Consider the following 26,702-nt stretch of genomic DNA (forward strand, 5'->3'; position numbering starts at 1 on the left):
AGAGAGGCAGGCAGAGAGAGAGAGGAGGGAGCAGGCTCCTCGCTGAGCAGAGAGCCCGATGTGGGGCTCGATCCCGGGACCCGGAGATCATGACCCGAGCTGAAGGCAAAGGCCCTGCCCACTGAGCCACCCAGGTGCCCCTCCCCTTTAAGTTAAAATATTTTCCACATTATTGAAGTATGATCGGCATACGAGGAATTGTATATGGCATGTAAATCTTGATGAGTTTTGACAGAGATACGTACTGATGAAACCGTCATCCAAATGAAGGTAGTGAGCACCCCCAGGGCTCCTTGTTGTTTGTGATCTGTCTGTCTCTTTATTTATCTCCAGGAAACCACGGGTTTGCTTTCTGTGTATATAAGTGTGTATTTTCCAGAATTTAATAGAGTTACACATTGTGTTCTCCTTTTGATCTGGCTTCATTCATTTGGCATGATTACTGGGTTCTTCCATGTTTTTGTGTGAATCGATATTTCATTTCTTCCTGGATCTTTTCCGTTATATAGATAGGTCACTACTTATTCTTTCACTTGTCAACGGACATATGGACAGTTTCTAATTTTTTTGCTATTGTATTTGCTCCTATGAAGTCAGTGCTGTGAACCTCCTGTACAGTCTTTGGCATAACACTCATTTTTCTTGGGTGTACACCTTGACATGGAATTGCTTAAGCATATGTTGAGATTTAGTAAGTATTACGGATAGTTTTCCAAAGTAGTTGAACTCTCATTTCAGTTTTAACATTAGTTTTCAGTTGATTTGATTATATAATTGGAACACTTTTTCCCCCTCAACAAAAATCTTGGTTTTTGGTATTACATGATTTCTTACTGCTGTTAAAGCTACGGGTGTGGTTCTTAAAGCATGATTTGCAGATCCTGTGGAGTCCCAGAGATCAAAACTGTTTTCATCATAATAACGCTGTGATGTTACTTGTCTTTTTTGCCGTGTGGACATTTGAACTGATGGTACAAGAGCAGTGGTGGTTAAGAAAGTGGACTTCTCAGTGTGGACTAAGGCAGCAAACCAAACTGTACTGGTAGTCAAGGTACAGTCACTCTTTTTAAAAAAATTTTTGTCAATTATACTTAAGAATTACCCTGATAAAGTAGGAGAAATTAGAACTTTTTATTTAAGATCTCTACCTTTGAATACCCGCCTTTTTACGGGTACGAAGAACTGGGGAGATGCATAGAGCGCTTGGGTTGTGCACTGGAGTTAAGTCGCTTTAGGAAAGCAGTGTTCCAGGTCGGCTGCGGGTTGCTGTGTCCACGGAATGCCATTTTAACATACAAAAACAACGAAGAATGGTTATTCAGGCGTAGGTATTTGGCCAACGGCTTTTGTTTTTGATTTTTTTAAATAATCAAAATGATCCTGATATTTCAAGGAAAGCCATTAAAAGTATTTATTGCCAGTAATAAATTTGAGCCTTAACATGAAAACTAGAATTTTATTATTCTATTTATTTATTTATTTATTTATTTTAAAGATTTTATTTATTTATTTGACAGAGAAATCACAAGTAGATGGAGAGGCAGTCAGAGAGAGAGAGAGAGGGAAGCAGGCTCCCTGCCGAGCAGAGAGCCCGATGCGGGACTCGATCCCAGGACCCTGAGATCATGACCTGAGCCGAAGGCAGCGGCTTAACCACTGAGCCACCCAGGCGCCCCGAAAACTAGAATTTTAGAAAACTTCTATTAATGTCATAAGTTTGGCAGTTTCCCAGTACTTACAAGGTCAATGAAGAGATCAATTCTGATATTAAAAAGTGTGATTTTTAAATACTACATAATGAAATGTGCCAATATTTGGAAGATCTGCCTAACCTTGTGAACCTTTGTTTTCCAGTACATGATGCTGTAAGAGCAAATTCAAAGTGCAAGATAGACCAATAGATTTTACTGTAACAAAGTATGAGAAGTTCATTAATATTTCCAGATTCCATAATGCAGTCCGTTTTTTAAATGAAACTTGTGGACTTGTGGTATAGTATCAAAGTAGAACCTTCACAATTTTCTGAAAAAGCTATTAAAGCACTCCTTTTTGTCCAGCTGAGAGTCTTTGTGGGGCTGGATTTTGTTCATATACTGTAGCCAAAACAATGTTATTATCTTAAATGAACTAATGTAAAGATAATTTAAACATTTCTTGGTTCTGATTTCTATCATGTTAAGATTGATTGATACAAACCACATATATGAGAGTTCTTTGGGATCCTCCATAATTTTGAGGAAGAGAAAAAGATTCATAGTAGCTCCTTCTGTCAGTAGAGTTCATCTCATTAAGAACATACATTCCAAATAATTTGTTCTAAAGTTCTTTGCAATAAATTATATGTCTGTGTGACTATGGTAGTAATTCGATCTTTGTTAATATATATCAATTAGATTTCAGTGTAAAATTTTTAAAAAACATTTTTTTAGTAGATTAATAAGCTTTTATGTTTTCCAAGGTAAACTTTTTAGTATTATATAAAAAACACATATACAGGGGTGCCTGGATGGCTTAGTTGGTTAAGCATCTGACTCTTGATTTTTTTTTTAAAGATTTTATTTATTTATTTGGCAGAGATCACAAGTAGGCAGAGAGGCAGGCAGAGAGAGAGGGGGAAGCAGGCTCCCCGCTGGGCAGAGAGCCCGATGCGGGACTCCATCCCAGGACCCTGAGACCATGACCTGAGCCGAAGGCAGAGGCTTAACCCACTGAGCCACCCAGGCGCCCCCGACTCTTGATTTGGGCTCAGGTCATGATCTCAGGGTCGTGGGATTGGGTCCTGTAGCAGCCTCAGTGCTCAGTAGGGAGTCTGCTTGAGATCATCATTTCTCTAACTCCCTCTGCACTTCCCCTTGTGTGTGTGCACTCTCTGTCAAATAAATCTTACAAAAAAAAAAAAAAGATACACAATGAAATCAAAATGATTCAGTTTTCCTCTGGATCACTTAGCACAGAATATGGTAATCATATATTAAGTAAACATATATTAAATACCTAAAATCAGTATATTTGCCTGTCTACCCAGAGAGCTGCAGTAATCACCATATATTAAAAGGATTTTGTTATAATAAGCCAAAAATTGATCTAGAGCTATTAGCCGCTATATTGAGTGTGAAAGCTCTTTGAAAACTAATGAATTGTGATGTGAGGCATTTCTGCCTTCAGACTAGGCGTGAACGTAATTAGTATAAACGATGTCGGAGTCTACGGACTGGGGAGCCTTCAATGAACCATGACTCAGTGTCCACACTCTTGTAGGCCTTTCTTACAGGGCTCTGGGGGCAGTTGTGTGACCTGCTTGGGCTGATGGCCCATTAGCCCATCTGGCTACTGGCCAGCAGAGCCCAGCGCCAGCAGAGGCTTGGTAAATGCGTGGACATCAAGTCATGTCCTTTTGGAAGGTTTCCCCTGAGCACCCAGCCGTCGTGCTGAGGGAAGCCCGTCTAGACCAGTGCAGTGAATGCGCAAGGCCTGTCCGCCAGCGTCGCATGTCAGATGTCTGCGTGAGGTCTTCCTGGGCGTGAGCCCCCGCTGAACCACGTCTCGCTGCGACTGCACCAGTGATTCCAGCACGCATCACAGGCGCTGGGAAGAGCCCCCAACTGACTCACGGAATTAACAGAGACAGTAAGAGATCGGTGTTGTGCTAAGCCACTGAATTGTGGACCAGCGTGTTAAGCAACAAGACGTACCTGAGACAGATGTACTGGCTACTTAGAAGGAAGTAGTCGTGGTTTGCTGCTGATCTGGTGGGTGTTAGATACCTTTGTGGCATCTGTCATCCCGCAGACAGGAGTTTAGATGGGGATGCTGAGAACAGCACAGGAAATGTGATTGATTCTTTTTTCAGTTCCGTGTCAGGGAGCATTTCCTTGAAAGCTTAAGGGCCCGGCAAGCATTCTGTCAAGTGCTCTTTGGCTTTGCTGTTTTCATTTTCTAAACCTCTGTCATCTGCATGGGTCCTGGCTGAAAGAAAGGAAGCGTGACTTTGTAAGGGGACTGAGGGGGCAGGAGGACGTGCCTTTTTGGTGGTCACTTTAACTGACAGTGTACTTTCCCGCCTCTACCACTGCAATCTGGAAAAGGTATATGTATCTGTCCTAAGTGTATACGTAAATATATTGTATATGCCACATGCCCTGCATCATAGCACGTCCGCTTTTCATTGTGAATGTGGCTTTATTACTGTTAAAACAGTGGTGGTATAGAAAAATCACACGTCACGTGTCCTGGGAGTAGGAGGTGTGACGCTGCTGTACCGCATTTGTCGCTCAGCAGACACGGTCTGTGCTGAGAGAGGTGCAGGCCAGGGGGATGTGAGAGAGGCCTGCTCTCGCCGATTCTGTTGTTCAGCTGGGCCAAAGGGTCTCCTGTCTCTTCCTTCGTTTGTCTTCTCCGGTTTCCCGCTACCCAGTCTCAAGTAGCACCAGTAAACCCAAGCCCAGATCAGTTGACTTGGTAATAGTCTTCATGTCCTTGCTGGGTTTTGGTGTCATTTTCTATCTGTCGTAGAGAGGAGAGTTCAGAACTCCAGCTCTAGTTGTGGACCCGCCTTTCTCATTTCAGTTCTATCCGTTCTGCTTCCCGTACGTTGCAGGTCTGATGTTCGGTGCGTGCACGTTTAGGGTGGTTATGTCTTGGTGAATCTGCCCTTTTCGCATATGTGATGTCCCTCGTCTTCTTTAGTGAGGGCTCTTGTCTGGAAGTTCAGTTGTCGGGTGTTAGCTTAGCCGTGCCAGCTCTCTGCTTGCACGCTGTCCTTGCCCTCTTCCTGCTTGAATCTCCTGGAGTCTGGCTCAGAGCCGGCGAGCTGGCAATGAATTCTCTTAGTTTTTCTTTACCTGAGGCTGTCCTATTTTGCTTTCATTCTTTGTTTGCAAGCATATGGAATTGTGGACTGACGGCCTTTCTTTGAGCACTTCAGAGCGACTGCTCCATTGTCTTCTGGTTTCATGGTTTCTGATGAAAAATCCCCAGTAATTCACATGATTGTTCCCTGCCGTGAGTTCTGCGAACACAGTAAGTTGTGGGGGAGGGAGTGTCCGTGCGTCTTACTGAAACGCTGAGCCACAAGTCAGTGGTGAAAAAGCACATTCTCAGCCTCGAGAATAGTGTGAGGCAGGATGCGCGGTGATGAGTTATGCAGATGGCCATTCTGAAAGCTGTCACATTCTGGTGAAAAAAGATAATCAGTGCTTAAACTTGTGATCTTACACTTAGTGAAAAGGTTCACAGGCGTTGTGGACGATGCTTTTCATATTTATTATTCAAATCATTTGTTTTTAACAAAACTACTTTTTAATAACACCTTTGTAAAAAAGGTGTTTTTTGTAAAAGGTGTCTTTGTAAAAAAAATAAGAATATAGAAATAAAATAAAACTTATATTCCACCTTAGAAATCTTTTTTTTTTTTTTAAAGATATTATTTATTTATTTGTCAGAAAGAGAGAGAAAGCACACAAGCAGGCAGAGAGGCAGGCAGAGGCGGGCTCCCTGCTGAGCAAGGAGTCTGATGTGGGATTCGATCCCAGGGCCCTGGGATCATGACCTGAGCCGAAGGCAGGAGCTTAACCCACTGAGCCATCCAGGCGTCCCTCCATCTTAGAAATCTTAAAGTGTATTTTCTTTCGGCCTTTTCTACTGTTCACCGTTATGTATATTTTTACATGTTTGAAATCATATTATATATGAAGTTTTGTATCAGATTTTCTCACTGAACATTGTGACAAGCTTTTTCCTGTTGAAGTCTTTTCTAAGCATAGAGACTACATTAATTATAAATGAAAGTGCCATAATTTAATTTGCCATTTATCTGATGACGATGTGGATTTTTCCCCCACTAATATAATGAATTATGTGAAGAATGTGTTTTTGTATGAAGCTTTGTTAGCATTTACATTATTTCCTTAGAGTCCTAGAAATGACATTACCAACTGAAAAGGTTTACTATCTTTTCTTGTAATTTCCTATGAACTGTTTGTAAAACTATTAATGAAGTCTGGATCTGTCATTATTGGGAATATTCTTCCTAGTCTGTTCTTTGCTCCTTCTGTTGTTACTGTTGTTGATGTGCTTTAATTTTACATTTTTATTTATTTTTATCTATTTAATGTTGCCTTTGTGTTTTCTTCTCTCTCTCTCTCTCTCTCTTTTTTTTTTTTTTTGCAGGAGAAAAATAAGATCTAAATTTTATTTTACTTTTTAAAAAAATTAACATTAATGCATTATTTGTTTCAGGGATACAGGTCTGTGATTTGTCAGTCTCACCCAATTCACAGCACTCACCATAGCACATGCCCTCCCCAGTGTCCATCCACTGCCACTGCATCCATCCTACCCCTCTCCCCTCCAGCAACCCTTAGTTTGTTTCCTGAGATTAAGAGTCTCTTATTGTTTGTCTCCCTCCCTGGTTTCATCTTGTTTCATTTTTCCCTCCCTTCCCCTATGATCCTCTGTCTTGTTTCTTAAATTCCTCATGTCAGTAAGATCATATGATAATTGTCTTTCTCTGATTGACTTATTTCATTTAGCATAATAGCCTCTAGTTCCATCCATGTCTTGTAAATGGCAAGATTTTGTGGTTTTTTTGATGGCTGCATAGTATTCCATTGTAGGTATATACCACATGATCTTTTTCCTTCATCTGTTGATGGACATCTAAGTTCATTCCATAGTTTGGCTATTGTGGATGTTGCTGATATAAACATTCCAGCACATGTGCCCCTTCGGATCACTACATTTGTATCTTTAGGGTAAATACCCAGTAGTGCTATTGCTGGGTCATAGGGTAGCTCTATTTTCAACTTTTTGAGGAATCTCCATGCTGTTTTCCAGAGTGGCTGCACCAGCTTGCATTCCCACCAACAGCGTAGGAGGGTTTCCTTTCTCTGCATCTTCTTCAACATTTGTCGTTTCCTGACTGGTTAATTTTAGCCATTCTGACTGGTGTGAGGTGGGATCTCATTGTGGTTTTGATTTGTATTTCCCTGATGCCAAGTGATGTGGAGCACTTTTTCATGGATCTGTTGGCCATCTGGATGCCTTCTTTGCAGAAATGTCTGTTCATGTCTTCTGCCCATTTCTTGGTTGGATTATTTGTTCTTGGGGAGTTGAGTTTGATAAATTCTTTACAGATTTTGGATACTAGCCCTTTATCTGATCTGTCATTTGCAAATATCTTCTCCTATTCTGTCAGTCGTCTTTTGCTTTGTTGACTGTTTCCTTTGAAGTCCCGGTAGTTCATTTTTGCCCTTGCTCCCCTTGCCTTTGAAGTTGTTTCTAGGAAGAAGTTGTTGCGACTGAGGTCAAGGAGGTTGCTGCCTGTGTTCTTCTCAAGGTTTTTGATGGATTTCTGTCTCAAATTGAGGTCTTTCATCCATTTTGAGTCTATTTTTGTGTGTGGTATAAGGAAATGGTGCATTTTTATTCTTCTGCATGTGGCTGTCCAATTTTCCCAACACTGTTTGTTGAAGGGACTCTTTCTTCCATTGGATGTTCATTCTGACTTTGTCGAAGATTAGTTGACCATAGAGTTGAGGGTCCATTTCTGGGCTCTTTATTCTGTTCCATTAATTTATGTGTCTTTTGTTGTGCTTGTACTGTATTTTCTTGATGATTATAGATTTGTAATAGAGCTTGAAGTCTGGAATTGTAATGCCGCCAACTTTGCTTTTTTTTTTTTTCAACCTTCCTCCGGCTATTCAGGTCTTTTCTGGTTCCATATAAATTTTAGGATTTTTTGTTCCATTTCATTGAAAAAAGTTGATGGCATTTTGATAGGGATTGCGTTAAATGTGTAGATTGCTTTAGGTAGTATAGACATTTTCACAGTATTTGTTCTTCCAATCCATGAGCATGGAACGGTTTTCCATTTCTTTTTGTCTTCTTCAATTTCTTTCATGAGTATTCTATAGTTTTCTGAGTACAGATTCTTTGCATCTTTAGTTAGATTTATTTCTAGGTATCTTATGGTTTTTGGTGTAATTGTAAATGGGATTGACTCCTTAATTTCTTATTCTTTTGTCTTATTCTTGGTGTATAGAAATGGAACTGATTTCTGTGCCTTGATTTTGTATCCTGACACTTCACTGAATTCCTGTATGAGTTCTAGCAATTTTGGAGTGGAGTCTTTTGGGGTTTTCACATTAAGTATCGTATCATCTGCAGAGAGTGAGAGTTTGACTTATTTGCCGATTCAGATGCCTTTTCTTTCTTTTTGTTGTCTGATTGCTGAGGCTAGGACTTCTAGTACTATGTTGAATAGCAGTGGTGATAGTGGACAGCCCTGCCATGTTCCTGATCTTAGGGGGAAAGCTCTCAGTTTTTCCCCATTGAGAATGATATTTGCTGTGGACTTTTCATAGATGGCTTTGATGATATTGAGGTATGTGCCCTCTATCCCTACACTGTGGGGAGTTTTGATCAACAAGGGATGCTGTACTTTGCCAAATGCTTTTTCAGTATCTATTGAGAGTATCATATGCTTCTTGTTCTTTCTTTATTGATGTATTGTATCACATTGATTGATTTGCAGATGTTGAACCAACCTTGCAGCCCAGGAATAAATCCCACTTGGTCGTGGTGAATAATCATTTTAACATACTGTTGGATCCTATTCGCTAGTATTTTGGTGAGAATTTTTGCATCTGTGTTCATCAAGGATATTGGTCTGTAATTCTGTTTTTTGATAGGGTCTTTGTTTGGTTTTGGGATCAAGGTGATGCTGGCCTCATAAAATGAGTTTGCAAGTTTTCCTTCCATTTCTATTTTTTTGAACGGTTTCAGTAGAATAGGTGTTAAGTTCTTCTTTAAATGTTTGGTATTCCCTTGGGGGGGCCATCTGGCCCTGGACTCTTGTTTGTTTGGAAATTTTTTTTTTTTTTTAAGATTTTATTTATTTATTTTACAGAGAGAAATCACAAGTAGATGGAGAGGCAGGCAGAGAGAGAGAGAGAGGGAAGCAGGCTCCCTGCTGAGCAGAGAGCCCGATGCGGGGCTCGATCCCAGGACTCTGAGATCATGACCTGAGCCGAAGGCAGCGGCCTAACCCACTGAGCCACCCAGGTGCCCCTGTTTGGAAATTTTTGATGATTCCTTCAATCTCCTTACTGGTTATAGGTCTGTTTAGGTGTTCTATTTCTTTCTGGTTCAGTTTTGGTCGTTTATACATCTTTAGAATGCATCCATTTCTTTTGTCTAGTTTGCTGGTATATAGTTGGTTAGAATATATTCTTATAATTTTATTTCCTTGGTGTTGGTTGTGATCTCTCCTCTTTCCTTCATGACTTTATTAATTTGGGTCCTTTTCTTTTTGGTAAGTCTGGCCAGGGGTTTATCATCTTATTAATTCTTTCAGTGAGCCAGCTCCTAGTTTCGTTGATCTGTTCCTCTGCTCTTTTGGTTTCTATTTCATTGATTTTTGCTCTGATCTTTATTATTTCTCTTCTGCTTGGTTTAGGGTTTTTTTTTTTTTTAACTGTTCTTTCTCTAGCTCCTTTAGGTGTAGGGTTAGGTTGTATATTTGAGAACTTTCTTGTTTCGTGCGGTGAAAGGCTTGTATTGCTATATACTTTCCTCTCAAGACCACCTTTGCTGCATCCCAAAGATTTCGAAGAGTTGTTTTCATTTTCATTTGTTTTCGCAAATTTTTTTTCTAAAAGATTTTTATTTATTTATTTATTTATTTGGCAGAGAGAGAGAGATCACAAGTAGATGGAGAGAGAGGCAGGCAGAGAGAGAGAGGGAAGCAGGCTCCCTGCTGAGCAGAGAGCTCAATGAGGGACTTGATCCCAGGACCCTGAGATCATGACCTGAGCCGAAGGCAGCGGCTTAACCCACTGAGCCACCCAGGCGCCCTGTTTCCGTAAATTTTAAAAATTCTTTAATTTCCTGGTTGACCCATTCATTCTTTAGTAGGATGCTCTTTAGCCTCCATGTATTTGAGTTCTTTCAATTTTCCTCTTTTGGTTGAGTTCTAGTTTCAAAGCATTATGGTCTGAAAATATGTAGGGAATGATCCCAGTCTTTTGGTGTTCGTTGAGACCTGATTTGTGACCCATGATGTCATCTGTTCTGGAGAATGCTTATGTGCACTAGAGAAGAATGTGTATTGTGTTGCTTTGGGATGGAATGTTCTGAATATATCTGTGATGTCCATCTGGTCCAGTGTGCTATTTAAAGCCTTTATTTCTTTGTTAATCTTTTGCTTAGATGATCTGTCAGTTTCAGTGAAGGAGGGTGTTAAAGTCCCTACTATTATTGTATTATTCTCAATGTGTTTCTTTGGTTTTGTTATTAATTATTATATGTTATAAATTGTTATTAATTGGTTTATATAATTGGCTGCTCCCATGTTAGGGACATGGATATTTAAAATTGTTAGATCTTTTTGTTGGGCAGACCCTTTAAGTATGATACAGTGTCCTCTTCATCTCTTATCATAGTCTTTGGTTTAAAATGTAATTTGTCTGATACAAGGATTGCCACCCCAGCTTTCTTTTGATGTCCACGAGCTTGGTAAATTATTTTCCACCCCTTCACTTTAAATCTGGAAGTGTCTTTGGGTCCAAAATGAGTCTCTTGCAGACAGCATATCAGTGAGACTTGTTGTTGTTTTTAAATCTATTCTGATACTTTGTGTCTTTTGACTGGGGGCATTTACATTCAGGGTAACTATCGAAAGGTAAGAATTTAGTACCATGGTATTGTCTGTATGGTGACTGTTACTGTATATTGTCTCTGTTCCTTTCTGGTCTGTTACTTTTAGGCTCTCTCTTTGCTTAAAGGACCCCTTTCAATATTTCCTGTAGGGCTGCTTTTGCGTTTGCAAATTCTTTTAGTTTTTGTTTGTCCTGGAAATGATTTATCTCTTCTTCTATTTTCATTGATAGCCTAGCTGGATGTAGTATTCTTGGCTTTATATTTTTCTCATTTAGTGTTCTGAATGCATGATGTCAGTTCTTTCTGGCCTGCTGGGTCTCTGTGGATAGGTTTACTGGCAATCTAATATTTCTGCCATTGTAGATTACAGACCTGTTGCCCCCAACTGCTTTCAGGATTTTCTCTTTGTCTCTGAACCTGTAAGTTATACTATTAGATGATGAGAGTATGGACCTATTTTTATTGATTTTGAGGGGGGTTTTCTGTGCCTCCTGGATTTTGATGAATGTTTCCTTCTCCAAATTAGGGAAATTTTCTGCTATAATTTGGTCCAATATATATTCCCCCCCCTCTCATTCTTCTTCTGGGATCCCACTTATTTTAATATTGTCTCATCTTATGGTATCACTTATCTCTTGAATTCTCTCTTCGTGATCCAGTAGTTGTTTTATCTCGCTTTTTCTCAGCTTCTTTATTCTCATTTGTTCTTCTATGTCACTAATTCTTTCTTCTGCCTCATGTATCCTAGCAGTAAGAGCCTCCATTTTTTATTGCACCTCATTAAGAGCTTTTTGTATTTCAACTTGGTTAGATTTTAGTTCTTTTAGTTCTGCAGAAAGGGATTCTCTATTACCTTCTATGCTTTCTTCAAGTCCAGCTAGTATCTTTATAATTGTCATTCCGAACTCTAGTTGTGGTATCTTACTAAAGTCCGTATTGATTATTTTCCCTGGCAGTTGATACTGACTCTTGTTCCTTTTTTTTAGGTGGTTTCTCCCACTTTGTCATTTTATCCAGAGAAGAATAGGTCAATGAGAGAACAAAATGCTAAAAGGGTAACAATGACCCTAGAATAAACAGATCAGAAGAGACCAGAAACCTGGGGTTGGGGGGAGAAAGGAAAAAGAAATATGGTCCAGCTGGTGAAGAGAACAGAGCCACACACTTGATTTTGGGTATATTTTGGTCTGTTAGCAGAAACTGCCTCTCAGAGTTTTAAAGAAAGGAAAACACACATATATACACAAAAATAAAGGTAAATACGATGGAGGGTGGAGTATGACTGCAAAGATGAAAACTTAAAAAGATTTTAAAGAAGGAATTGATAAGTTTGTTGAAAAAAGAAAGAAAAAAGTTAAAAAAAATGGAGAGAATGTGATCAGGCAGGAGGCTAGAATAAAGCTATACATTAGATTTAGGGTATATTTTGGTCTTTTAGAAGAAATCGTGTCCCAAAATTTTAAAGAATGAAAAACGTGTGTGTGTGTGTGTGTGTAATAAGGTTAAATACAATGAAGGGATAGAATATGATTGTAAAAATGAAAATTAAGGAATATTTTTAAGAAGGTATTGGTAAAGGTGCCTGGGTGGTGGCTCAGTCGGTTAAGTGACTGCCTTTGGCTCAGGTCATGATCGTGGAGTTCCAGAATCAAGTCCCACGTCAGGCTCCCAGCTCCACGGGGAGTCTACTTCTCCCTCTGACCGTCTCCTCTTTCCTGCTCTCTCTCAGTCTCTCTCTCACTAATGGAGAAATAAAAAGAAAAAAAGGTATTGATAAGATGGTTAAAATAGAAAAGGGGAACAATTTTAAAAAATAGGAAAAGAAAAAGAAAATTAAGAAAATTTAACTTTGAATCATGGAGGAAAAAAAGTCATGAATTCTCTGTGCTGTATTCTCCCAGCACTGGAGTTTTGCAGTTCTCATTGATTGGTCAACTTGGTCTTGGCTGGATGTTTTTGCTGATCTTCTCGGGGAGGGACTGGGATAGCACCACCCTAGCCAGGGGGCCGGGCTAAGTCATCTGCTTGGGTTTGCCCTTGGTAGCTTTTGTTCCCTGAATGCTTTCTCTACAACTTTGGAGGAGGAGAATGGAGATACAGCCTCCCAATCTCCAGCTCCGGAGGAGCTGAGAACGCTGGTTCCTCCTCCTCGGTGCCTCCTCAGAGAAAAGCAGTCAATCCCCCCATCTCCCTGGTCTCTGGCCGCACTCTGAGCTCACCCGGACTGTAACCGAGCATTTCTGTCTTTGGTGCACGGCTCTGTTTGGAGTCTCCAAACCCAGCAGATTGCTGCAGCGTGCCCCTGTGCCGCTCTTGCTGGTGGAGGAAAGGGCGGCCTCCCTGGATCTGCCATTGGCAGGGTCCCTGCTCAAAGACTGTAGAGGGAATCATGGTTTATGGCAACCCCTACCTGAGAGCCTCCTCCTGGGTTCTGTCTCTGCAGCTGTTTCCCCGCTCTGATACTTGGGAGCGCCGTCACACTCAGACATCTGGTCATTCTGTGACCCCAAGGGTCCTGAGACCACACTTGTCCCAGCGAGGATTCCACACCCTGCTTAACCACAGGAGTGATGTCCCTCAGCCGAACTTCTAAAAGTTCTGATTTTGTGCTCTGCTGCTCTACCGTGTGCTGGGGGCCGGCTGACAAAGGCTCCCTCCCCCAGGGGTCTGTCTTCTCAGATACCGCCTCGGGTTCACTTCACGTGTCCTACCTTCTAGAAAGTGGTTCCTTTTCTATGCATAGAATTGCTGCTGTTCTTCTGTCCTATCTTCTGTTGAGGTCGTAGGTGTTCAGAATGGTTTGAGAAGTGTCTAGCTGAACTCCTGGGACCAGACGAAATTTAGGTCTCCTCCTCCTCCTCCGCCGTCTTCCTCCTCCCTCTTCTTCTTCTTTTAACTTATGGGATTCTTTCTCACCCAGAGATTTAGAAAATAATCACTTCTTTATGCTACTTTTTTTTTTTTAAGATTTTATTTATTTATTTGACAGACAGAGATCCCAAGTAGGCAGAGAGGCAGGCAGAGAGAGAGGAGGAAGCAGGCTTCCCGCCAAGAGGAGAGCCCGATGTGGGGCTCGATCCCAGGACCCTGGGATCATGACCCGAGCCGAAGGCAGAGGCTTTAACCCACTGAGCCACCCAGGTGCCCCTCTTTATGCTACTTTTTAAAGCTAATTTTTAAAATTCTGTTAAGCAAAGTTTGCCATCCTCATCATGTTAAAGCAAACAGTTCAGTCATATTAAATACTTTTTCCCAATGCAACTGTGACTACCATCCATTCCCATAACTCTTGATCTTGCAAAACTGAAACTTTGTACCTTTTGAACAGTAACTCCCCACTCTTCCCTCCCTACAGCTCCTAGTAACTCCCTAAATTATACTTTCTGTCTCTATGATTTCAGCTTCTCTGAGTATCTCGTATAAGTGAAATCATAGAATGCGGATCTTTTAGTGACCGGCTTATTTCGCTTAGCATAATGCCCTCAAGGTTCATCATGTCGCATGTGTCAGAATTTCCTTTTTATATTACTGAGTAATACTCCACTGTACATATATACCACATTTTTCTTTAGCCGTTTATTTGTTTTGTTTTGTTTTAGAGGTTTTATTTATTTATTTGTCAGACAGAGAATGCCGGTAAGACTTGGGAACACAAGCAGGGTGAGTGGGAAAGGGAGAAGCAGGCTGCCGGCAAAGCAGGGAGCCCGATGCGGGACTGGATCTCAGGACCCTGGGGTCATGACCGGAGCTGAAGGCACACACTTAACAACTGAGCCACCCAGGTGCCGCTATCCATTTACCTGTTGACCAACACTTGGGTTCCTTCCACGTTTTAGCTGTTGTGGACAATGCTGCTATGAAGGTAGGTGCGCAGATAGGCCTTTGAGAGCCTGTTTTCCATTCTTTTGGGTACAGACCCCAAAGTGGAATTTCTGGGTTTATGGTAATTCTTTAGTTTTAATTTTTTGAGGAACGGCCATATCATTTTAAACTGGAGCTGTACCATGTTTCGTTCCCACCAACAGTACACAGGGTTCCAGTTTTGCCGTGTCCTCACCAGCACTTGTTTTGTTTTTGTTCTTTGAGAGGAGCCCTCCCAATGGGTGTGCCTCACTGTGGTTCTGGTTTGCATTTCACTGCCTATTAGTGTTGTCAGGCATCTTTTCATTGCTTATTGGACATCTGTATACTTTCTTTGGAGAAACGTCTATTCAGGTCCTTTGACCGTTTTTGAGTGGTATTAGTTCTTCTTTAAATATTTGCTAGAATTCATCCAGTAAAGGAATCAGATACGAGGCTTTTCTTTCATTGCTGGGAGATTGGTGTTTACTGATCCAGTCTCCTTGCTGGTGATAGGTCTATTCAGGCTTTCTGTTTCTTGTGACTTCCTGGTAGATTTTGTGTCCATTTCAACTAGTGTCTCCAGTTTCTCAGGTGCATTGGTTCATAGTACTCAGATCTTTTATTTTTGTAAAATCGGTGGTAATGTCCTCACTCCATTTCAGATTTTAGTAATTTGAGTCTTCTTTCTTTTTTTAGTCCTATCTAGCTAATGGTTTGTTGATATTTGATGATCTTTTTGAAGAACCAACTTTTTGTTTCATTTTTCTCTCTTGTTTTTCTATTGTCTGTTTTATTGATTTCATATTCATTATTTCATATCCCTCTGCTAGCTTTGGATTTGTTCATTCTTTTTCTAAATGCTTAAGTTGTAGAGTTACCTTGTTTTTTTGAATTCTCTTTCTTTGTAATATAAGCATTTGTAGCTATAAATTTCCTCCTCAGCACTGCTAAATTTTGTTTTTTTGTGTGTGTTTTTTTTTCATTTTCATTAATTTCTGAGTATTTTCTAACTTCTCTTGTGATTTCTTCTCTGATGCATTGATTGTTTAAAAGTGTGTGGTTTAATTTCCACAATTTCGTGAACTTCCCAATTTTCTTTATATACTGATTTCTAACTTCCTCCCATTGTGGTCAGAGAAGATACTTTGTATGATCTCTGTCTCTTAAAATCCATTCAGCTTAATTTTGGGGCTAATTTGCAGTCTATCCTAGAAATGTCCTGTGTGCATTTGAGAAGATTGTATCTGCTGTTACTGTTGGCTGGAGTGTTCTACATGTGTGTCTTAGATCTAGTTGGTCTGCTGCGTGAAGTCCTCTTTCCTTCCTTGTCTTCTCTCTCGTGGTTCTTTTCATTGTGAGTGGTGGGGTATTCAAGTCTCCAACTGTATTGTAGAGCTATTTCTCCCCTCATTTTTGCTTTATATATTTTGAAGATAGGTCATTTGGTGTGTAAATGTTTATAATTATTATATATTCTTGCTATTTTGAACCTTTTATTAATATATAATGTCTTTTGTCCCTTGTAATCTTTTTTGATTTATCTTTTGTCCCTTGTAACCAAAATCTATTTTGTCTGCTAATAGTATAGCCATTCCTGCTCTCCTGTGATTACTGTTTGCATGGAATATCTTTGCGACCTTTATCTTTCGACCTAGCTATGTCTTTGGAGGTAAGGTGAGTCTCTTGTAGACAACATAGAGTTGGGTCATGTCTTTTTATCCATTCTGCCAAGGTCTGTCTTTTGATTAAAGAGTTTAATTCATTTCCATTTAAAGTAATTACTGGTAAGGAGGGGCTTACTTCTGTCATTATACTTTTCCCCTCTATCCCCCTATTGCTTTCTTATTCCTCATTCCCTACAGTTTTGTCTTTTTTAGTTGATTTTTGTAGTGAAATGTATAAATTCCTTCTTAGTTTCCTTTTGTGTATATTGTATAGCTACTTTTCTTGTGGTTACCACGGGGATCACATTTAACATTGATGTAACATTTTATTTTAAAGTTACCGCAGCTTAATTTCAGTAACATGCAAAAATTCCACCTTTACAGCTCGGTCCCCACGACTTTCAGTTAATTGATGGCACAGAACTACATCTTCATACCTTGTGAGCAGAAAAACATAAACTAGTAATTCCTTTAATGCAGTTATCTCCTAAATTATGTAGGGAACAAGATTTGGAATTACAAACCAAAGTTGCAAAATACTAGTTTTATACTAATATTTTTTTTTCTTTAAATGTATTAGTCTCTTAAATCATGTAGAAAACGAGTTACAAACTATTGACACAGTAACAGTAGTTTTCATAATTGTCCCCATATTTACCTTTTTTTTTTTTTTTTTTAGATTTTATGTATTTATTTGACAGACAGAGATCACAAGTAGGCAGAGAGGCAGACAGAGAGAGAGAGGAGGAAGCAGGCTCCCTGCTGAGCAGAGAGCCCGATGCGGGACTCGATCCCAGGACCCTGAGATCATGACCTGAGCTGAAGGCAGCGGCTTACCCCACTGAGCCACCCAGGCGCCCCAACCAATATTTACCTTTATTGGGATCTCCGTACGGCTTGGAGGTACTGCGTAGTCCCCTTTCACTTCCCTGCAGGAGCCCCTCGAGCGTCTCTTTCAGAGCAGGCCTGGTGGCCACGAGCCGCTTCCCGTTGTGTTTGTCTGGGGATGTCTTGATTTCTCCCTCCATTCCGAAGGGTGGTTTTGCCAGATACGGAATTCTTGGTTGACAGTTTTTCTCTTTTCACACTTTGAATATCTTGGCCCACTGCCTTTTGATCTCCAAAGTTTCAGACGAGCGATCTGCCCATAATTTTATGAATGACCCCTTGTACGTGATGATTCACTTTTCTCTGGTCACTTCCCAGGTTTATTCTTTGTCTTTTGAAAGCTTGAGTGTGATGTGTCTTGGTGTGGGTCTCTTTGAATTCATCTTATTGGAGCTTGTTGAGCTTGTTGGGTGTTTCCATTCACGTCTGTCATCAAATTTGGGGATTTTCCATGTATCGTTTCTTTATATATTCTCTCTGCCCCTTCTTTTGGGACATGAACAATGCGCATGTTGTTCCACTTGACGTGCCCCACAGGTCCTTTAAGCTCTCTCTTTGCTTTTCTTCATTTTTTTTTTTTTTTTCTCCTCAGCCTTGGTAAGTTCTACCATTTTATCTTCAGGTTCTCTGATTCTTTGGCCATTCAGATCTGCCCTTGAATCCCTCTAGTGAATTTTTCATTTCCATTATCAAACTTTTCAGCTCCAGAATTTCTTTTTGGTTTCTCTCTAGGCTTCTTAGCTCTTTATTACTATTTCCATATTGTTCACACATTGTTTTGTTTTCACTTCTTCCCTTAGTTCTTTGAGAAACTTTAGGACCATGTTTTTAAGGCCTGTCTAATATATCTGCCGTAAAGTATTTTTCGGGAATAGGTTCTGTTGAATTATTTTTTTCCTCTCCAATGGGACATACTTTCCTATGTCTTTGTATGCCCTTGGGCATTTGAATCTAATCATGTGGTAACTCTGGAAATCAGATTCTCCCTTCCACAGGGTTTGCTGTTTTTTATTATTGTTTTTGTTTTATTGAGTTTCGTTGACTCTCTGTAAGGATCCGGCTGAGGTGTAAACTTAATGTCTTGCATCTTTTTCTGAGCCTTTCCCTGGGCATGCAGAGTAACTTTCTGTTTCTCCCTGAATGTTCCACTGAATGTGAATATTCTAGTCTTTAATGTCTGGTTCCATGAAAGGTGACAGTGTAAAGTGGAGGGGATAGGAATAGGTGGAGGCCCTCTCAGTCTCCTGGAAGTCACTTCAGCTAGCCGGGTAAGGCCTTCAAAAATCCGGATGGGGAGCAGTGCGGCAACACTGGCTCTGTGCCCTTTCATACCTCTGTGATCAGAAGCTACAATTAGCAGTCACAGCACAGGTGCCCAGTATTTTGCAGGACAGGGTCCTTTTTGCCTACCCTAGCTACCGCAAACGGTGTGCAAGCTGCCTCAGGAACACGTGCACAGCTATCTGCCACATGGCTGGGGGTGGGGAGCTCCTGCTGTGCTAAGAGCTGAAATGAACTGTCCAAGCCTTTTCCTGGAAGTTGCAACCCTTCAACCGACTTGAGTTTCTGAGTAGTTGCCTTAGACAGATTCTGCCAGTGCAGTGGTCCAGGCGGGGCGACTGGGTCCTGGTGGGTCCTCCTCCTCCAGCTTCCCTGACTTCACCTCCTGTATGTACTCTTTAAGGTTTAATCAGTTGGAATTTATTTTGCTCTAGAGTAGGAAAGAAATACCTGAGTTAGGGGTCAGTAGACTTTTTCTTAAAGGGCCAGATAGTGACTTAACTTCTGTGGGTCGCACGATCTGTGCGGTAGCTCCTCTGCTCTGCCATAGCAGAAAAGCAGCCGTGGGCAGTAAAATGGGGGGGGGTGTGTGTGCAGAATTCCGGCAGTCCTGTATTTGCAGAAGCTGGCAGCAGACTGGTTTTGTCCCATCGCTGGCGCTCATTGACCTCTGCGTTGCATTCTCCATCCTCTGTCAAAAATTTGATTCTGAAATTTTACCCACTTGTGTATAGCTGGTTAGCCGGCCACAGGGTCATGGATGCCGGCAGAAGGCACGGGCAGTTTATGATAATAACAGCTGTAGCTGGAATGTCATTATTTACTCTGGTTCCGGAGTCCCTGGTGCTCCTGGGGCAGCTCTGGAAGAGCCAGTAACATCTCTGGATGTGCTATAGGAGAGGAACCCCAAGTTTAGGGAAAATGAAGCTCTTAGAGTTGACAGTAATCCTGCCTGACCTTTGTCCTAGAGGGACATCTCCGTATTACACTGGACAATAAACACACATATCATTGGCTCCAGAGAGAGACACTGTATCTTCTAAGGCCATTCACTGTACAAACCTTTTTGAGAAGATAGTATAGAATAAAGGCAGGCAGTGCTGCTTGCATGAATTCAGAGAGAGACCCCTGGAGTTCTGTCTCCCAACACCCCATCTCCATTCCTCCCCCTGCACCCCTGTCCCCAAATTGATGTGCCTAAAGCCTGCCTGGTGATGGTGTCTTGCTTCATTCAGTGTGGCTCTGCTGGGCTGCAGCTGTATTTCTTGGGCTCACATTTGCCCTGAGGCCAGGAATTAATGGCTTCATAACTCTGAGGCTGTCTGTAATTTCTGCCCCTAGATTTATAACATAGATTGAATTCTAAGCGTGTGTCACCCTCAGGCCTTCCCTTTTCCAGCCTCGTTGTTTACTGATTTTCAGATGGGAGAGAACTTCCTTTCGGAATGTGTTATCTGAGGATTAGTGGTCTGCACACGGGGCATAAACCCCTTTCTCCCTCTTCCTTCCTGCTCTGCGTAACTCTGAACCGGGGAAAACACAAGAGGCACCAGATGAGAACTTTGAAATATGGTAAGAGGAAGGCTACCTGGTTTGGGACTCCAGGAGCGGAAGAACGATAGGGCAGCAGGGTGTTCTACGTCTGTCTGTCTGAAGAGGAAGGCTGAGACCCCACGTTTCCTAATCCTTAATTTAGCAACAGGAAACCACCTAAGGAGGCTCATTAATGGAGTGGAGACGACAGAGGATAGAATCAGGGGTCTTACCATGTCAGTAGTATGATCTCTAAACAGCATAGCTCGATAGAATTTACCTGATCTGAACGACAGAGCAAACCACAAACAGGACAAAACTAAAGAAATCCACATCATAATACCTTAGAACTAATGATCTGAAAAGTAAAAAAGAAACGATCTTGAAAGAGGTTAGAGAAAAATGATGTATTAGTATTTATTTGACATCGGATTTCTCATCTGAAGTCGAGGAGGCCAGAGGGAAGTGGTACACATTTTTCAATTGTTGAAAGAAAATACGTGATGAGCATTAATTCTGTATCTGGCAAAACTGTCCTTCCAGAATGAAGATTAAATAAAGACATCCATGATGAGAAACAAAGAATTTGTTGTTTGCTAATCTGCCCTTAAAAACTGGCTAAAGGAAGTTCTTCTGATGAAATGATACAGATTATTGGAGCACAAAGGAAGTCAGGAAGAATGATGGAAAGATCAGAAATATGGGTTTGTGCAGGAGATGATCATTTTCCTCACGACTTTTAGAAATCATATTTGATGATTGAAACAAAATTAAAATACCATGTAATACTCAGGGCAATGATATTTCATTTAAAAGAGGAAAAGTTAAAGGGAGTGGAAGTGATATTTGCACACTTCACATGCGGTATAAAATGTTAGTAGCAGCCGACTCTGAGAGTCGTGTATATATGTAAGTGTACACACGCACACACACACATATATATGCAGTATATACAGAAGTCCTGTATATTTGCAAGACTCAGAATAACTACTACAAAAACTATACAAAGAGCTGCCAACAACTCTGACAAAAGTTTACAAAGGGATACACTAAAAGAAAAAAAACCCCACAAGATAAGATGGGGTACTGAAAGTGTTTACATAACCTGCAGGAAATCAAGAAAAGAGTAATAGGTATGAGAACAAAAAAGGAAACAAGCAGGAAACATAACAGAATACCAGACCCGAGGACTAATAAATTAGTGATTGCTTCAAATGCAAATATTCTGAAGCTTTTATTTATTTATTTGAGAGAGAGAGCGCACAAACAGGGGGAGTAGCAGGACGAGATGGAGAAGCAGGCTCCCCGCTGAGCAGGGAGCCCATTCGGGCTCGATCCCAGGAGTCTGCAATCATGACCTGAGCTGAAGGCAGACACTTCAGACACTTCTAAATATATGAACTGGCAGGGGAGCCTGGGTGGCTCAGTTGGTTGAGCGACTGCCTTCGGCTCAGGTCATGATGCCGGACTTCCAGGATCGAGTCCCGCATCAGGCTCCCCGCTCCTTGGGGAGTCGGCTTCTCCCTCTGACCTTCTCCTCTCTCATGCTCTCTCTCACTCATTCTCTCTCAAATAAATAAATAAAATCTTTAAAAAAAATAAATATATGAACTGGCAGATAACTGGCAGAGTGGATAAGAAACATAGGACCCCAGAATACATGGACAAGAAACTCACTTCAAACCCAGTGACGCGGGTAGGTTGAGTAAAATGATAGAAGGATTCATAGTGTGCCGCCAGTAACCCAGAGAGCAGGGCTGCCTCTCTCAAGTCAGATTAAGCAGACCACAGAGCCAGGAAACATACTGGAGACGGAGAACGACGTTTCATAATAATAAAAGGATAATCCACACTAAAGGAAGTTACATCAGACACTGGAGGCTTAGAACTGATGTAGTTGAATGGAAGAACCTTAAAAAAATAAAAATTCACAGTTACAGCTGGGGACCTTTTTTTAAAGAGCACACACGTGAGCGGCGGGAGGGGCAGAGGGACAGAAGAGGACCTCAAGCGACCTCCCTGCTGAGTGCAGAGCCTGACGACCCCGAGATCATGACCTGAGCTTGATCCAAGAGTCAGATTCTTACTGGCTGAGCCACCCAGGTGCCCCTTAGTTGGGGACCTTGAAACCCCTTTCAGCATCTCCTGGAACTACTTCACTGAAAATCACAAGGATATAGAAAATCCCAGCAACACTAGTAACTAATAGGATCTGGTTGACAGATGAAGAGCATCTTACCCAGCAACAGCAGAATATACAGGTTTTCAAGTGCCTGTGGAACACCGGCCAAGACAGACCGTGTCCTCGGCCAAAGAACAAATCTCAGTAGATTTATAAGAATTGAAATCATTAGGTTGTTCTCTGACCATAATGGAATCAAGCTAGAAATGAATAATAGAAACAAAAAGAAAATCTCTTTGGAAATTAAACAGTGCATCTCTGAAAGCCCTGGGCCACAGAAGAACTTGCAAAGGAAATGGAAAAATACATACAAGCAAATGACAGTACAGAAAAACCGGATGTGGGGGGTGAGTCAGGCAGGGGTCCGAGGGAGGTTTACAGCAGCAAGTGCTTACCCCGGAAACGCAGAAAGAGAACAAAGCAGAAATCGATGAGAATCTGAATGCGTGTACATGTGCATGGGAATCTAAATGTAAATCTCCGTAGGTGTTGATAGGTTAGAAGACAGTACGGGAAACGGTCACCTTCCCCCAGACTGATCTCTACGTGCCATGCAGTTCCCATCAGAATCCCGGTGAGGGTTCTGTAGAAATAGACAGACTTGCTCTCAAATTTGCGGGGAGTGGTCCTGGCCCTAAAATAGCTTTAGCAGTGTTGAGGAAGAGAAATAAAGTGGGAGGAATCACACACCTTGATGTTAAAGCTTACTGTGATGCCTGCTCAGCGGGAGCCTGCTTCTCCCTCTCCCTCTGCTCCCCCTGCTTGTGCCTCCCTCCCTCTCTCTCTGTGTCAAATAAATAAAAATAAAATCTCTGAAAAGATAAACTTCACCTCTTACATGAAAATTAACTGAAAATGGATCATGAACTAAACTAAAGCTATAAAAACTTATAGAAAAAATAGGTATTTTATTTTTAAAAGATTGTATTTGTTCATTTGACAGACAAAGATCAGGAGTAGGCAGAGAGGCAGGCAGAGAGAGAAGGAGGAAGCAGGTTCCAGGACCCTGGGATCACGACCTGAGCTGAAGGCAGACGTTTAACCCACTGAGCCACCCAGGCGCCCGAGAAAACAGTTTTAGAAAGAGCAGCGTGCCGTCCTTCTCATATGCCTCTGACCCTTTATCCTCTGGGACGTTCTCATATGCCTCTGACCCTTTATCCTCAGAGCCCTCCGGTATTCAGTGTGCACAGCACCCCTCTGGGACGTTCTCTCCGCTCCTGCACGGCCAGCTGGCTCGGCGTCCATCTCTCGGGCTCCAGTGACACCATGATGGACACTTGGCTCTTCTCTGCTCGTCCAGCATCTAGACCTTTTCGTGTTTGGGGAATTCTGTGACATTAGCTTTGTTGAGCGCAAGGACCCACTGCCTGCTTAAGAAGCCAAGGACGAGAGACACTGTTGCCTGGTGTCTCGGGCTGGCAGTGGGTGTAACAGGATCATTTAGGGTGGTGCTTGCCTTTGCGTGAGACTTGGAATGTGAGGTGAGTGAGGAGGAGGACCTGGGACAGGGACACCTCGTGCTTGGGCTCATGGCAGCAGCCTCTGCTTTTCAGGGCTGGTGCCGTGATGTGTCCCGAGAGTGATGGCGTCTGAGGGATGGAGGCCTGGTCCTGCCAGCCGGCCTTATTCCTGCCTTTCTAAAGATTCCGTGAGCTGTGGGGTCCTTTTAATAAATCCCTTTTCTTTTCAGCCACAGTCAGTTTCTGTTGCTTGCAGGAGACTCTTGATTGATTCAAATACCCTATTGTCAAAGCAGTACCCATTTTGCCTCCTTTTTTTTTTTTTTAAGATTTTATTTATTTATTTGACAGACAGAGATCACAAGTAGGCAGAGAGGCAGACGAGGGTGGTGGGGGGAGCAGGCTCCCTGCTGAGCAGAGAGCCTGATGCGGGACTGGATCCCAGGACCCTGAGACCATGACCTGAGCTGAAGGCAGAGGCTTTAACCCACGGAGCCACCAGGTGCCCCCCATTTTGCCTCTTTACTTGACATTTCCTCGTACTGGATCATGGTTGGGGCTCGGTGTTACTCATTCTTGTACATTCAACACCCGTCCTCGAGGTTCATCACCTTCTCAGTAATACTGGAATCTTCAGGTCTTCAACTTCGTTTCTCCTTCAGTGCTGGTTTCCCTCTGACTTTGGCATTTGGAAGGCTTTTTAGTTTCCGGTGCTGTTTGCAGGATTTGAATGTTTTGTTTGCCTTTTGGATATTTTATTGGGAAGTTGAAAGAGAATTTGCAGTTACCTTGAACAGTATTTTTTCTTACTTTTCTTTATGCAAGTACCAAGTGAGATGGACAAGGGAACCTTTTTGATCAGGGCAAAAAATAAGACTTTGTGGTCGACCAACATAGTAATCAAGCTGGTAGATTTTTTGGTAATTTTCTTTCATTGTGGATAGCATTATAATGTTAGCACACTGATATATATATATCACACGCACACACACACATGCACACACACACGCACACACACACACGCGCGCACACACACAGGCTCCTCGCATCTCGTTTGTTCCTGTTGATGATTCAGTCATGCCTCAGTCGCAGCTGACCTGAGTCAGCATCACATACCTCCTTAGCACCCTGCCTCTTTCCTCCGCTAATGGGACCCAAGTCACCATAACCTTATTTGCATAGCTTCCCCCCAGATTTCGCTCTTACAAAATCCAGTCTGTCTTGCAGAATTTCTAGATGGAGCTTTCTGATGAGACCTCAGAAAGCTTGGGAATATCTTTTGATTCTAACCCTAAGTTGACCTGCATTATTTCCTCAACTTTTAATTCTTACTACACTCACAGTGGTTTTACGACTCATGTATTAAATAGTGTCCTTTTGGGGAAAAATATGTCTTTCACGTTCATGCTGCTGGTCCCCTTAACGGTCTCAGTATGTTCAAGTTCTGCCCTTCAGTTGACACAGACTGTACTTCAGGGTGCATGCCCTTGCCCACCTCCCTTACTCGAAGCAGAGACACCCTTTCGCGTGCGTGCTGTGGCCGTCTTCTTGGAGCCTGTCATACCTACCCCTTGGTTTTCTGGATTATTGGACTAACATTATCTGAGGCAGTTGAATGGATTTGAAAGTGCAGGCATCAGTGGCCTTCTCTGTAGATCTTTCAGAGTTAATGAATCATAGTTGATTTCACTGGGTTTTAGAAAACTTAAAGGACCATCAAAACCCAAAGCATCATCAAAACACTGGAATGTTAATTTTCTGCGTCATGCCGATACCAGTAGGGGTATTTATGGTTATGAAAGGCACATTTTTTTCTTAAATATGATGTACTTGGTGTTCTGTTTCCTTGCCTTGAGGATTTTATCCAGATTATCATTTGTTTTTTCACTTTCGCAGTCGATGCTCCGGGGGAGAGGAGGTTGCTATAAACATACGTTCTACGGCATCGAGAGCCACCGTTGCATGGAAACTACCCCAAGCTTGGCCTGTGCAAATAAATGTGTCTTCTGTTGGCGGTAAGTGAAAATGAATGGCTGTGGTGACCAAATATGTGACCTTCTGTAATAATCCATTTCTGTTCAGCATGGCATGCAAATTTACCTGAAGCTCTGCTGTCTCTATAATTAACCCCCGTCTTCATTCCTAATACAGTCGTGCATTTGGTTGTTTTTCCTTGATTAGTTTTTATCAGGGGTTTGCCGATTTTTTGTCTTTCATGAATCCTCTGCATTATATCTTTGTTTTCTTGTTCAGTAATCTACTACTATTTTTTTTGCCCCCTCTTCTTTTTATAGCTTAGATTGTTAACTTAGTAATATTAGTCTTCTATAAGTCTTTAATCAAAAATTTTCATCTAAGTACTTCTTCAGCTACATTCCATAGATTTTGATTAGTTAATTATTTTTAAAAATTTTTAAAATTTGAATATAGTTGACATACATGATAGTTTCAGATGTGCAGCATAGTGATTCAACAAGTTTACGCCCTACGCTGCGCTCCCCCTGACGGCAGCTCCCATCTGTTACCGTACCACACTGTGACATTACCCTGGGCGGTATGCCCTGTTCTCTACCTTTTCTTCTTCTTCTTTTTTTAAAAAATATTTTAAAAAGATTTTTATTTACTTATTGGACAGACAGAGATCACAAGTAGGCAGAGAAGCGCAGAGAGAGAGGAGGAAGCAGACTCCCTGCTGAGCAGAGAGCCTGATGTGGGACTCGATCCCAGGACCCTGAGATCATGACCTGAGCGGAAGGCAGAGGCTTTACCCCACTGAGCCACCCAGGCGCCCCTCTACCTCTTATTCCTATGATGTATTTATTCAGTAACTGGAAGCCGGTATCTCTCACCATCCCTCACGCATTTTTGCCATCTCCCATCCCGTCCCCTTCTGGTAACCATCATTTCTCTGTTTTTATAGTTCTGATTCTCTTTGTTTCTTTGTGTATTCATTTGTTTTTAGATTACAAATATAAGTGGAATCATATGGTACATTTGTCTGTGTCTGTCTGCCTGATTGCATGATTGCATGTAGCGTGATACCCTCTAGGTCCAACCAAATAGTCACACACGGTAGTGACTCATTCTTTTTGTGTCTGAGTAATAGTGCATTGCACACGTGTACCACATCTTCTTTATCTGTTCATCTATTAGGGGACACTTGGGCTGCTTCCATATCACGGTTACTAT

The 26,702-nt window shown here is 41.7% G+C and overlaps 1 protein-coding gene across 8 annotated transcripts in view; it reads left to right on the top strand.

The window, feature by feature from the left end:
* LOC101692945 (S-adenosyl-L-methionine-dependent tRNA 4-demethylwyosine synthase TYW1) overlaps positions 1 to 26,702 on the top strand; it is a 201,127-nt gene that overhangs the window by 49,541 nt on the left and 124,884 nt on the right. For all 8 annotated transcript variants that reach the window (XM_045074911.1, XM_045074908.1, XM_045074913.1 and 5 more), the window contains one exon: positions 25,410 to 25,528. In XM_045074911.1, the coding sequence (XP_044930846.1) occupies positions 25,410 to 25,528 (119 nt within the window). The remainder of the gene's footprint in view (positions 1 to 25,409; positions 25,529 to 26,702) is intronic.

The sequence above is a fragment of the Mustela putorius genome, unplaced genomic scaffold, assembly GCF_011764305.1.
Source record: "Mustela putorius furo isolate JIRA1106 unplaced genomic scaffold, ASM1176430v1.1 tig00000139_pilon_pilon_pilon, whole genome shotgun sequence".
Lineage (NCBI taxonomy): Eukaryota > Metazoa > Chordata > Mammalia > Carnivora > Mustelidae > Mustela > Mustela putorius.